This window comes from Hemicordylus capensis, chromosome 2, assembly GCF_027244095.1.
Source record: "Hemicordylus capensis ecotype Gifberg chromosome 2, rHemCap1.1.pri, whole genome shotgun sequence".
Taxonomy (NCBI): domain Eukaryota; kingdom Metazoa; phylum Chordata; class Lepidosauria; order Squamata; family Cordylidae; genus Hemicordylus; species Hemicordylus capensis.
The window spans coordinates 355883192-355897659 of NC_069658.1; the positions used below are offsets into that span (position 1 = coordinate 355883192).

The 14468-nt window shown below is 44.1% G+C and overlaps 1 protein-coding gene across 4 annotated transcripts in view; it reads right to left on the minus strand.

The window, feature by feature from the left end:
- Positions 1–14468, minus strand: part of FGF1 (fibroblast growth factor 1) — an 85873-nt gene that overhangs the window by 2606 nt on the left and 68799 nt on the right. For all 4 annotated transcript variants that reach the window (XM_053287945.1, XM_053287941.1, XM_053287942.1 and 1 more), the window contains 2 exons: positions 10411–10612; positions 235–338 (listed from right to left, as the gene is read on the minus strand). In XM_053287945.1, the coding sequence (XP_053143920.1) occupies positions 235–338; positions 10411–10579 (273 nt within the window). In that variant the 5' untranslated portion in view covers positions 10580–10612. The remainder of the gene's footprint in view (positions 1–234; positions 339–10410; positions 10613–14468) is intronic.

Here is a 14468-nt window from a genome sequence, read left to right on the forward strand (position 1 = left end):
TTGGCAGCTGAAAGGAGAGACACTGCTCCTTCCAAATATGAAATCCAATATCTGAAGTATTTTGGAACATTGTTTCAAATGATTTTATTTATTTTTCCAGAAATAAAGCTGGGCAAAGGGTGGCAATCCAGCTGCAAAAATAACAAACCACATATAATTGCAGCTCATGGGCCACGTTACTCTGTGCTACAAGAGTTCTGCAAACCTCAGATTCCACAGAAACCTCATACTTACCGAGCCATATAAGCGTCCATTGGTATCCATAGCCAAGTATTGTCCAGACTCGGTGCTCTTTATATAGACTTCACCCATATTTTCTGCAGTGAGCAGCAACTGGACTGCAATTGGGGGGGAAATAGCAGGGAGTTAAAGAATGTTCTGGAAGCACATGCTGCAGTTCTACTGCTGAAGCTAAGCAGGGTCTGGGCTGGTAAGCCGTCTGGAAAGGAGACTGCTAGAACACTGGGTGTCAGTTGCTCGGAGCCCCTTGGAAGAAAAGGGGAATCATCGTGTAATCAATAAAATAGCAACTAATAACAACCATCACAAAAGCTCCCTTAGGTACCCATGGAAGTTTCCCTCTTGCAAAAAATAACAGCTACTGAAGCCCCGATACAACAGCCTCTCATTTTTATTGTTGAATGTTGTTTTTTATTTGGTTGGATTCTTGTTATTGTATTATTTTAAATGGTTGTATGAAGGCCCTTTGGGGGAAGAAAAATGGATGTTTAGTGTTTTAAATAAAATGTTAGATAGATAGATAGATAGATAGATAGATAGATAGATAGATAGATAGATAGATAGATAGATAGATAGGTGCGGCCAAAAGCAGGGCCTGCAATGAAGTTCTGAGAACGCTGGCAGATTTGCTTGGGCAAATGTGGTCGGAGAGGTACCCCAGCCTCAACTCCTGTAGGGCTTTGAAGGTCAAAACCTAGCTTGGAAGCAAACTAGCAGTCACCACAGCTGATACCTCTCCCAGCAGATGCTTTCATATGTTGAACATCAAGGAGGACTGAACAGAACCCTGTGCCCCGCCCACCTTAGGCAAATGGCCAAGGGATAGACCAGGTGTTCCCCGGCACCACCTTCTGGGTAGGGCCCTTCAAATAGAACCAGAACCACCATTACATGGTGCCCATTTTGATGGTGTCCCAGCTCAGAGAGGCAACCCAGAAAGATACCATGGTTAATCTGCTGCAGCTTGAGGAAACCAAGTCCCAAGTCTCATTCCACAAAATCAGAGAAGGCAGTGCGGAAAGTGGGACTATACCAATATAAATAGCATCAGCAGAAGTCCAATATTATAAACTTAGTGGTTATTTCACTGCAGTAGGCCAATGTCCAGAGGGGTGGTGGCTTCCTGATCCACAGCTCAAACGTTTAACCACTAAGCTTCACCAGTTCCCTTTAAAGGCTATAGAAGGCATTACTTGAAATCTTGTCAAGAAAGAAAACATCGCCTCTAGATAGTCACTAGCCCTTCCCTGCCGAGGTAGTGAACAGGAAGCCAGTTAGTGGTGGGCTTTGTAATGTGGGGAGATGTCTGCCAGAAATTAGAGTGAGACAATGCATCCTTTCATTAGTGCCAACAGGCTGAACTGTTCTTACTGCTGACCTACCTGCAGGGTCTTTGAATAGGTCACTCTGAGAGTGATCTCGGGCGGGTGGGGAGGAAGGAATCTCTGAATTGCCTCCGGCTAACTGATCAGTCCCATGCACTTGTTGCACTGATTGCTGCTATCAGCATCAAACAGCTTTCTGAGATTTGAAGGACATGGCTAAACCCCTTTCTCTCTGATCACATTCACCTGGGCAAAAGGATTAGCTGTGGCAGACTTCACGGATGCTCAAACATTCCAAGGAGATCTACAGAAGGAAACCTATTTCTAGGAGCATCCTGGTCACAATTATGTCTAGCTTTTATTAAAAATATATATCCCCATGGGAATGGGGGCCATGGCTCCGTGGTAGAGCATTTGCTTGCATGCAGAAGGTTCCAGATACATCCCCTGGCAGCATCTCCAGGTAGGGCTGGGAAAGACTCTTGCCTGAAACCATGGAGGAGCTGCTGCCAGTCAGTGCAGACAATATTGAGCTACATTCCTGTGTAAGACACCAATGATTAATCAGTGCGGCCAGCAATAAATAAATCAAGGGTTTGCCAAGAGGCTGCACAGATATGCCCACCCAACCCTCCTTGTGCTAAATCCGAGGATAAAAAGATAGCTTTTCTTGCTTGCCTGTATTCAAAACTAGTTGAAATAGTGCAACAATTGAAACGGTACATTATATCAAGGTTCCGTCTTCCTTTGGAAGGCTCAGAGAGCAAGCATCACTGAGATTTTGTAAGAAGATTGTCAAGGTATTGTTTTAATGCAATGCAGTGCAATGCAATGGATGTATTCACTGATTCATTATTTAAAGCCAGACCATTGATTGAAATGGTTTCATCCACTGGCCTACTAAGCAGGGACGGTCCTTTGAAAAGGCAAGGGGAGGCAGTCGCCCCAGGCAGGGGATCATCCGAGCACCTCTTCAGGACCAATCCGACCCTTGCAAGCCTCTCCTCCCATTCTTTGCAAAGCTTGCAGGCATGAAGCGGCCCATACAGGCAGAGTGGGTGAGGAATAGAGAAGTGACAGGTGTAACTGGATCCCCATCTCCTCTCCTTGCCCCGATTCCTCATTCTGCCTTGCCTCCCCCCAACCCATGTCAACTGCAGGTGCATGGGCTGCTTGTCTGCCTAGTCCCCCAACCCTGCACATCTGGGGTCAACATAACAGCTGGGGAGATGAGGCAGAATGAGGCAGCAGGGCCAGGGAGAGGAAAGTGGGAATAAGCTGTACCTGTGGCTTGCACCTGTGACAGCAAATCCTGCTGCTTCACCTATATGGGCCACTACTGGCATGAGCAGAGAAGAGGAAGTTGATGGCAATTATCCATCCTTCCTGCACTGTTTGCAAAGGGCAGTTTTTAAAGGGGGTTGGACCCTGGCAGAGGGTGGGACAAGACAGGATTTGGCACCTTGCCTCAAGGGCTGCAATGCCTTGGGTCCTTTCCTTAGGCTACTAAGGAACTGCCAGAATAACTGTACTGGAGCAGAGCCTCTCAGATATTGTCATAGTAAGCGTCCCCAAATCAAGGGGAAATAATTTCTTCTAGCCTTCTTAAGTTTAGCAGATCCAAACCAATGAGAAAGTTCAGTTGGCAGTGGTGGTAGGACAAGGAGCAGGCAAACCAAGAAAAAGCGGAGGACCAGGCTGCTTTAAGGTCTTTAAAATCAAGATAAAGGAGTTCAAAAATGGGAGAGGCAAGGTCCTCAGTGACTTCCAGAATAGTCAATAAATCAAGCTGGGAAAGAGTACAGCCCATATATCCACTGGTGTTGTACTGATTTATGGAGCAGTGGTCTTCAATCTTTTCAGATGCAAGACCCACCTGTAATTCCAGCATGTAACATGCAACCCACTTTAATGTTTTAATTAGCCTACTTTCCAGTAGGTTTATGAGATCTCCCGGCATTTCGTTTGTCCATGTGTCCCCCCACCGCCATCAACTTTGCAATGCCTGGATCAATATGAACCAAATCGGGTACAGTTGTAGGGACACATAGGGACACCTCAACGGTGTAGTTTATGATGATATCCTCCACCCCAATGAGTAAACATTTGAGGTGCAAGTGGGCTAACTTGTGAACTGCCTAACCGATTTGAGCCAAATTTTCTACAGCTGTAGGGGCACATGGGAAAACCTCAGTGACATAGTTTGTGATGATATCATCTACTCCAATCCAGATGGCAGACACATGAACATTTGAAGTGCAAGTGGGCTAACATGTGGACTGTCTAACTGATTTGAACCAAATTAAGTACCGTTGTAGTGAGTGACACACAGGGACACCTCAATGGTGTAGTTTGTAATGATGCAATCCACCCCATCCAAGATGGCGGAGACATGAACATTTGAGGTGTGAGATCTAACTTGTGGACCTCGATTTGAACCAAATTTAGTTCAGTTGTAGAGTCAGTGAAAGGAAAGTAGGCCAATTAGTTTTTACTAGAAAAAACTTGTTCTCTCTCTCTCTCTCTCTCTCTCTCTCTCTCTCTCCCCTCCCCCTCCCTTCTCATTCTAGTTCCCTCCATTCTTTTTCTGAAATGTTCTGCCATATTTTCTCTTTCTTAAAGCAAACCATTGGGGGGTAGGGAGTTCCAATGATATGCCTGTGTAGGCTTCTTGGTCTTGATCTATCAGCTGAAGGCTAATGGGATAAAGGTTGGCGTGACATTCTGTCTCTTGGCACCAAAATACATGTGTGTAGACTGGAAATAGACTGAAAGAGCTCAGGAAGAAGTTTGTGCTTCCCATAGTAACAAGTTGTGCCTCACTAAAGAGGCTCAACTTGTGTTTTTGTGGACTGAGGTTCTAGTAAAATTGCATGATATCCTGCTTATCCCTGGGGGGAAACTGTATTGCTCCTGTGTGCATTCTTCAGTATAAATGGGCTCTGCTGAGGGCAACTCTATATCTGCTACTAGTCTGTACAAATGTCACTGCAAAGATGAGCTCAATGGGTTGTGGAAAGTAAGGACACCACCCAGGTTTACTTACGTAGTCAGCACCAAGACTTGTACTCTGTAACGAGGGTTATTCCACTGGCACATATCCGTTTAAGGAGTTTCCTCTGTAAATATTTTTTCATCAGGATGTCCAAGTTTAATAGCTCATTTACGCTAAGCTCATTTCTGGCACAGTGTAGCAAACATACTTCCTTTAGAAAGTAACTCTGGCTACATGCAACATGTTTCCAGAGAAAGTTAGTAGCCTCTAGTGAGAAAGCAATGCATGGTGGGAGATACACACACACACACACACACACACACACACACACACACACACACACACACACACACAGCTAGCTGGTTCTTTCATACCTTGTGGCTGTATCTGCTCTAACTGCTCACTGATGTTGACCTATTAAGGAAAGGAGTCTCTCACAGTTGGACATTGGGAAGGCCTGGAGAACCGTTTTGCTACCACAAGCTGTGGTGATGGCATTTAAAAGGGATTAGAAAAATTCCTGATGTTTCAGTCTATCAACAACTAGTAATGAAAGCTAAATGGAAACTCTGTGTACAAAAAAAGGATGCTCTTAAATGCTAGATGAGGGGTCGACAACTTGAGACTAGCTATTGTTTGTCTCCCATATAAAACCCCTGTCATCTTCAGCCACAATTTATTGGAGGGGACAAGCAATAGGGAAAGGTGTCACTACTTATGTCCTACCTATGAACCCCTCTAGGCAGAGGGTTGGCTGCTCTTGGAAACCAAATGTTGGATTAATTCAGGGCTGTACAACTTTGGCCCTCCAGCTATTATTGGACTGCTACTCAGGAATGCTGGGAGCTGTAGTTCAACCACAGCTTGAGGGCTGCAATGGAGAAACCCTGGGTTTGATAGGCCTTGATTTGACCCAGCAAAGCATTTATCATGGTCTCAAGGCAACTCTCAGGCAGAGGGCAGTGGCCTAAAGACTAATCCAGTCATTAAAATAGGTTTCTGAAGGAATGAAACTTTGACAATTTGGGACAGCTTCAGCAAAAACTGAAGGAGTCTAAGAAATGAAGGACCTGGGAGCTAGACGAATGGCATCCCATTCAGTGTGAAAATGAGCAAGGGAAACTTTCCGCAGCCAACTGTTTCCAGTAACAAAGGCATCCACTGTATCATTGCACTCGTATTCTGAGTTGAGATGCGGATATTTCACTTCTTCCCTTCTTATCCTTTAATTTCAATATGTTAAGTAACAATTACTTCAATTATTATAAGTATGGGTGGTAATGAATCAAACAGTACCAAATATTGCATTTTGGGTGTGAAAAGTTCTTGAAGAGTCCTGATTCTCTCATACATCTTTGTCAAGGTTCTGCAAATGAATATGTGGCTGTGAATTTTGCATTTTTCTCTAATTCACACACCTATTCTGTGGTGTGGCAGCTGCCAGAAGATGCAGCTGCATTTCCAGCTATCTGTGTGAAGCAGCTTCCTTGGGGAGCTTTCACCATGTCAGTGCAATCCCTCTTGCTTGTGGCTTGTATTGTCTTGATGAAAATTGCCAGAACCACATGGAAAACTGCTTCAGAAGAATGGTAGACCATCCAGGACTATCTCCACATCATTAGATGTTCAAGCAGCTAGAGTACCTGCATGCACAATCAGGGCTTCAGGTGGCTCACAAAAGACAGAGGCTGTTCTCATGCACAGCCTAGCCCAGGCTAGAGATGCCCAGCCCGGGTGAGGCTGCGCATGAGAACTGCTGGGATCGGGCCCAATCCCCTGGGGCAGTGCCGTCTAGCCCTGCGATTTTCCTTGCCTCCTAGCTGAGGTTAAGGGAGTGAGCATTCCCTAACCCCCAGCTACTTGTTCGTGTGTGAGCATGGGCTGCTTCCAGTTTGGAAGAGACAGGCGTTCTGGGAATCCTCCAATGCATCACGTGTGTCTCACGGTGCATTGTGGGATTCACGGAGGCCAGGACAACAGGTCCCGGCCTCAGATCAATCCGCCCTGCTCCACGCTACACGGAGCAGGGCTGATCGTGTGGGAGCACAGAGCACGCTCCCACCAAAAAACAACAATGATGATCTTGGCGGGGGGAGGGGAGGCAAGGTTTGGGAGGTCTTCCCCCCACCCTCATGAATGGCCTCACAGTTTGGCTCACTTCAGTCATGGATTTCAATATACAGTACACTCAGGGGAGCCCACAAACCATTAGGCCTATACAAAGGAGAAGAGCTGGTCTTGTGGCAGCAAGCATGACTTGTCCCCTTTGCTAAGCAGGGTCTACCCTGGTTGCATATGAACAGGAGACTTGATGTGAGAGCACTGTAAGATATTCCCCTCAGGGGATGGAGCTGCTTTGGGAAGAGCATCTAGGTTTCAAGTTCCCTCCCTGCTTTCTCCAAGATAGGGCTGAGAGAGATTCCTGCCTGCAACCTTGGAGAAGCCACTGCCAGTCTGTGAAGACAATACTGAGCTAGATAGACCAATGGTCTGACTTGGTATATGGCAGCTTCCTATGTTCCTATGTTCCTAAAGGTTCAGCTTCGAAGGGTCAAAGCTGAATCATGAACACATTGCTCCTGGGCTCCTACAGAGGCAACCACTCCCACGGTTTACCTCCATGTAGAATGGTTCTGTGCAAAGCTGTGGGGAGGGACATTAAAGGCAAGCAGAGCCATGGGAAGCCCCCCAGTGATATCTTGGAAGGCATATGGGAAGGGGCATGGGGAGTGCTAAGGAAACAGAGTCTTTCCCAGCACCTTCGTCATAGAGCTCTTGGAGGGGCGATGTGCACATGGTTCAGCTTTGACCCTTCAGAGCCAAAACTTTGCACAGGCCTGCACACCATTCAGTTAAAACACCAGCAAATCAAACAAGTGAGAACAAGAACAGCAGATTAGGACTAAGAGGCAATTAGGATCAAGAGGCCACAGTTTCTGAAAAACCCACTGGAATGCTACAGTCTTCACTGCTAGTTTGAAAACAAATATTTATCTATACTTAAATAAATGATAGCGATGTGGCCAGACAGACCTCTTTAGGGAGGTCTGAGCACCCTCCACTAAAAAGGCATGCCTTGTGCCCACCTGCTGTACTTGATGCAGCAAGGAGGAGACACAGGGAAGAGCCTCAGGAGTCGAACAGAGTTCTTGAGCAGGCTCATATGGGAGTTGAGTTGGTTGGACAGAGGCATATCATCACTTGCTTTGGAAAGTCTGCTACATTTCAAAAGCAGTTTGCCATGTGATATGGGATGGCTGCTTTTCGAGAAACATCCGTCAAAACCCCACTGGGCAAGCAGAACTAGATTTGCAGTTCTCTAGATCTCCACATATATATTACTACCCCACATACAGACGGGGTACGGGTCTCCTGGTGTGTCTTTGATAGCTAATATTTCTTCTCCTCATTCTGCATCTTGCCTTTTTCTTGCTTGTTCCTTGCAAACTGCAAGCACACTTGTGCCTTCTGCAGAATCGCAGCCTTGTTTGCTTTCCTACCTCCATTGCTTGAACAGGGTTTCAGAAAGGTGGCATGCCAGTTTACTCTAGTTAGAGACTTCCCGTCTGTCCTTTGCTATGTTTATTCAGGATGAGATCATCTTCATTCAGTCCACTCTTGAGTGTGTGCAAGTGTGAGTGTGTAAATGGCATTTATAATTAAAACTTTGCCATAAACTGACTTCAGAAACAAACCAGGAGCAAAGTTGGGTTAGGAGAGGGAAACCGCATATCCCTGTGGCTTTCCTTAAAAAAAGAAGTGCTTTTCTTAGAATTGGGAGAGTGTGTCTGACTCCATCTCTCAGCACACCCTGCAGCAGGGAGTCCAGCTGTATTCCGGTAAATGTTCAGCAGAGCAGTGCACACACAGAACAAGAAAAGGCCCCGACTGTGAAATCAGTGCATTGTGAGTGTGTGTGCCTGCCAGTGCAGAGCCCAACACCATGCGTGTGAGTAAGGTCAAGATCGTCGTAACAGTGAACCGTATTATTTGGTTTCATCTTCCGATATCAGCTTCCATCTCCCTAGCCACTACCCTTGGCAAGAGATTTTTCAAAATATCTCCCAAGTGTTCTGAGACCATCATACATTAGAACTTCCAGACACAGATTTCTTTGAATTCAAGTCCGCCTTTTTTTAATACTCTGGCATGTCTTCATCTGTTTAATGTCTGCATCCTTTTTTGTTTGAATTGGTGGTTCTCAAGGGAGAGTGGTAGAAAAGACAGAGGTCTCTTGTAACATTTGGCTAATGTCTGCTACAGGTTTGCACATACAAAAATGGCACAGAATCAATAGCATCAGCCCCAAACAGGCCATTCCCATTTGACAGGTAACGGAGGGACTGAGGTGCCCCTTTCCCTACAACCCTGCAACTGCCTTCAGAAATGGAAAGGAAGGCACTGCTTCCCGCCTGGTGGCAGCAGCTGGCAACAGCTAGACCATGCAGCACCAGATTTGTTTAAGTAGCCCATCGATAAAATAAGAAAAAAATTTGCAGGCATGGATGTGTGTTTTAAAAAAAGGTGTGTATGGATGTGTAGCACCACAGTGGCATTAATCAGAACAGCAGATTCAGAGGGAAGCACAGAAAGAAGTTGCTTCCCATGACAAGGAAGCATGATGAAACCCATTTTTATCCTTTGCTGAGGTGGACTAGCCAATGATGTGGACTAGCAGATGTAACTCTCTCTGATGTAGACTAGCAGATGTAATTTAACAAAATGCTAGGCTCATCTCCAGCAGCAAACAAGAAGAAGAAGGTAACTATGTTAAAATGGTGTGGTGAAGTCCACGGTGAAAAGGAAATGAGCCTTTGATTTTTCCTGACAGTAGCTTGGACATGACACAAAGATTTGAAAATTACTGCTCTAAGTGATTATGAATGAAGTCTATCAGAATGTCCTATATTGTCATAACAATAAATAATATCAACCAGTCAATACATAATGAATGAAAAGATGTGGATACTTTACAAAGCATAGCCCAAGAAACAAGCATAGTACAATGGTATCCCACAAGCATCAATAGAACAAACTTTTCTTATTCTAAGAGGGAAGGTATTGGCTAGAGGACATTTCCCAACTTTCTCACTTCCTCTCCCCATGCAGAGGAAAATGAGGCTTGGTACGCAGCAGAATTTGTCTGTCCTTTCTTGGCTGGCAAAGCAACTCCTATGGAGTGCCAGTTTCCCAAAGGAAAAAAATTACAGGTGGGAGATTATTATTTTATTATTTTTACTTTTATATCCCACTCTTCCTCCAAAGAGCCCAGAGCGGTGTACTACATACTGGAGTTTCTCTTTCACAACAACCCTGTGAAGTAGGTTAGGCTGAGAGAGAAGTGACTGGCCAGAGTCACCCAACTAGTTTCATGGCTGAATGGGGATTTGAACTCAGGTCTCCCTGGTCCTAGTCCAGCAGCTCTAGTCAAATAAATAAGTGGGTTTGTCCCCCAAACAGCAAAAAATGACAGGTGGGAGATATAAACTAAAAGTAGCTCTTGTCAAATAAATAAGTGGGTTTGTCCCCCAAACAGCGGTCTGGGGAAGCCTGGTGTTCTTTGGAACCCTGTCAGGGTTTCCTCAGTGAGAAGACTAGTAATAGCAAACATTCCTGAATGGAAACTTGTCCTCCACTACTAATCTTTGCCTGCAGTACAGAGCCATCACATGAGAGTACTGAGCATGTTCTAGTCAATACCAAATCCAAACATATCCCAGTGTCCTTTGCAGCACACAGAGCTTCCATAGCAAATGTTCATGGGTTCCCCAGCAGACAAGTCAGTGTGGAAGGTGCTCTGCAAAGACACAAGTTCTGAAAACGATTACTAAAAGGCAAGGAGAAGCTTACTGTGTCTGTCATTTCGGTCCATTGTGCCATCGACTTTGCCATCAGGACAGATCCGCAAGAAGTGGCCTCCATTGCTGCAATAAAGGAGCTTAGGCTTCTTGTAATTTCCCATCGGGAGGTTGAATTTTTCTGTCAGGGCTGCGAGTGATGTAATTTCGCCTTCTGCCATCTCTTGCCCTAGCTGGGTGTCCAGGCTTCAGTACTGAAAGATAAATTCAACAGGCTTGTTGCAATCATAGCAACTTAGTGTTCACTACAATAACTTCATATTCAAAGGAGGGAGAACAGTCTAGAATGAGCTGAATCCTGATTATTCAGGATTATTCGGCACTATCCCTCCGATTTGGTTCTCTCAGCATTTGAAAAAGCTGTTTTGTGAAGATCATGGCTTGCTATTAGTTGTCACTAGAGGGCAAATGTCTCTTCTAAAATGCAATTTCTTTGGGGAAATCTTTTTATTATATCTGCTCATAAAGTATGTTTTAAACATTTATACACCCACAGAGAAATAAGCAAGAGGGATGTTTCCCCCTGACATTTTGACAAGGTATTGCATAGCAACATCTTAGCCTTAAACCATAGCAATCGCAAATCATGGGAATGGTTAAGAAAGGCAGGATACTTTGTGGGTGTGATGTTGGGATTCTTTTTTACTCTCAGAGAGACAGACACACTCTGAATCATTTTAGCAGAACAGCCCTTTCAGACATTTGGAAATGATTTCGTTGATTCCACGAATCTGGAAAAAAAGAAGGTATGCTTTTTGTTTAATGATCTATAGTTCGTGAAATGAGCAGATGATGTACCTCAAGCCAAGGTCTGCTGAAAAAAACACACTGGGCACAAGAAAGTGATGTGACAACACTGTCATCAACAGTGTTCCCTCTAAGGTGTGCTTGTGTGTGCGTGCTCACACATTTTTTGATGTCCGCTTAGTAAATTCTAGATCCCGCTCAGGTTGAACCAGGAAGGCACCATTCTGAATACATGTGTGCACACACTGCCTTGATAGTGCTGCTCAGAACAAAATTCATTCCGCACACAGATGAAAAAAATTAGAGCAAACACTGGTCATCAACTGTGTTTGATACTTGTCACCCAGTTAATGAGAGAACCATTTAAACAGCTGAGTTGGATGCAGTTAGCCAGTGTGATACTCAAGATCATGGTTCAGTCAGTGGACAAACTGTTAGCTTCTTTCTCAGTAGGCCCAGTCCTAATTTTTGTCAGGCCTATGTGTTTAAGTCTTGCATTAAAGACAAATATCCAGATTGCAGGGCATGGCAGATCTCTGATTGCTCTGGTTTTTCTCTGCTCCTTACAGCGTCTCTTTCATTCCCCATAGTCTAATAAAGGTAAAGTGTGCCGTTGAGTTGGTGTCGACTCCTGGTGACCACAGAGCCCTGTGGTTGACTTTGGTAGAATACAGGAGGGGTTTATCATTGCCATCTCCCACACAGTATGAGATGAGGCCTTTCAGCACTTTCCTATATCATGGTGCCCAATATAGGTGTTTCCCATAGTCTGGAAAACATACCAACAGGGATTCTAACTGGCAACCTCTGGCTTGCTAGTCAAGTCATTTCCCCGCTGTGCTGTTAGGTGGCTTCCGTAGTCTAATACTGGGTTTTGAAAAGGCACACAAAGACCCATTAGTTACATTTGCTAAATACATTTGCTTACCTTTTCATCCAAGCTTTTTAATTTAATTGTGGTTTTAAATTGTTTTAAGGTTTTTACTTTTGTGTTTTAACTTGTTCTATTTTGTTGTAAGCCGCCCAGAGACAGAAGTTTGGGGTGGCATACACATTTTATAAACTAACTAACTAACTAAGGAGGTCTAGACCAGGATGCTTCCTTTATGTATTGGATGGTCTAATGATCCAAATGCTTCTCTGGATCATTTTAGCAGAACAAGCCCTATTGGACATTTGGAAATGATTTAGTTAATTCCATGTTACTACAGTTTACTCCTTTAAGATTCTACACTATTTTTAGAACTAATCTTGGCTTGCTAGCAGCCTTTGACTCCACAAGAGAAGTTGAATGAATACTATTTTCCGCCCCCATTGTCCTGCTGTGCTAGACATGAACGCTGTTCTCATACTTTTATGACCATGTCGTTGGTATTCCACACACAGCTCTACTCATGGCCCTGCTATTATACTTTTGGCAAAGGGACACTGGGTTTTACGGGAATGAAAGTGTGTGTGCGCGCGCGCAATTGAGAGAGAGAGAGAGAGAGAGAGAGAGAGAGAGAGAGAGAGAGAGAGAGAGAGGATGTAAACCAAAGACAACATAGAGGCCTTATTTTTCTGGTTAGACGCCTAACTTCTTAATGATTAAAAAACTTGGAGAGGACCATGAAACTTCATCCAAGGTGTTAAGTTAAGAGAAATGTCTCTCCAGCACGCCACAGTGCAGATTGAGTGGTCCAAAAGTGAAACACCCTGGAAGAAAGGGCATTGGTTCTTAAGCACCTTTGCTTGGACTGGGGCAGTAATGGGCAGGCATCTCCAAACAATTGGGGTTGCAGTCTATTTGCTAAACTTCCATTGGTTTTATTTTGACTGGTTTATATCAGTTTTCATTTTGACACCGCTCTGAGGTGTAAAGTAGACTTTCAGCACAATCCTATTTTACTCAGAAATCATTTGCATCGAGCTCAATGGGACTTACTCTCCGGTAGTTATGCACTGAATTGCAACCCTATTGGGATCCAGCACTCTGTGTGCACAGATGAATGTGGACTGTATTGTAATGGCACAGAAGGTCACAGTGGAATATTGGGCCTAGCTTGGCGGTGGGAGGAGACATCAAACAACATTATTAATGTTCTGAGGCTGCAAAATAGTACTGGATGATCCGGAACCTTTTCTTACATCTTTAAGCATTACTGCCAGATGCAGAAATGGAATGGGGAATGATGATGGAATCTGCCTCTGCCAGATTCCTCTCTGGAAATTGAGGTTCCGCTTTACCGGATATGTTTACCAGAGCTGAACTCAAAGTACTGGAATCCATGGTGCTTCCGGAGGTGTATTTCTGGAATTGTACTAGATGTTTTTAAAAAGTAAAATTAAAACTGTTTGTTTCCATGTTTCTTTTATTTTTTTATTTGTATATGGAACTGCAAAATTGTGTTTATTTTTCATATATCTTTAATTTTAGAAACTGTTCCTGTCTTATTTATTTATTTTTCCTGATCTTATTTAATTTACAAGACCTTCATTGGTCTTAATCTCCACACATACACACACACACACACACACAGGAGCACAAATGGTGTGGATTTTTGGAGTTTTAAAAAATTATTACGGTGTGAGCATGTGCATAATCTGTTCCTGACATTTAGAACATGCAATTCCCACCAGAATTCAAGCACAGCAGAATCCAGTGGCTAGCAGAATCTCAGAAGAGTCCAGTGGGAATCTGCTCATTCTTAATCTGAAGAAAAATCCAGAACTATCGACTACAACGATGATGACAGATATTTATATACTGCTTTTCAACCAAAGTTCTCAAAGCAGTTTACATAGAAAAATAAATGATACATAAATAAGATGGTGGTCCCCTGACCCCAAAGGGCTCGCAATCTTTAAAAAAAAAACCATGGCAGATACCAGCAACAGCCACTGGAGGGATGCTGTGCTGGGGTTGGATAGGATATCTGTGTGGAACAGAGTGTCTAGCACAGCAGAATAGGAAATATACAATAGAAGCCTGTGTTTCCCTTGCCTTTCTCCTATACTCCACTGTGCTTGGCACCACAGTGCCTCTTTTGAATATATATTGGTATAGGAAGCTCTCTTATACTGATTTAGACCATGGGCCTGCGTAACTGGTCTATACTGAATAGCACTTACATTTATATAGCACTTACATTTATATACCGCTCTATAGCTGGAAGCTCTCTAAGCGGTTTACAATGATTTAGCATATTGCCCCCCAACATTCTGGGTACTCATTTTACCGACCTCGGAAGGATGGAAGGCTGAGTCAACCTTGAGCCAACCTTGAGCCCCTGGTCAGGATCGAACTTGCAACCTTCTGGTTAC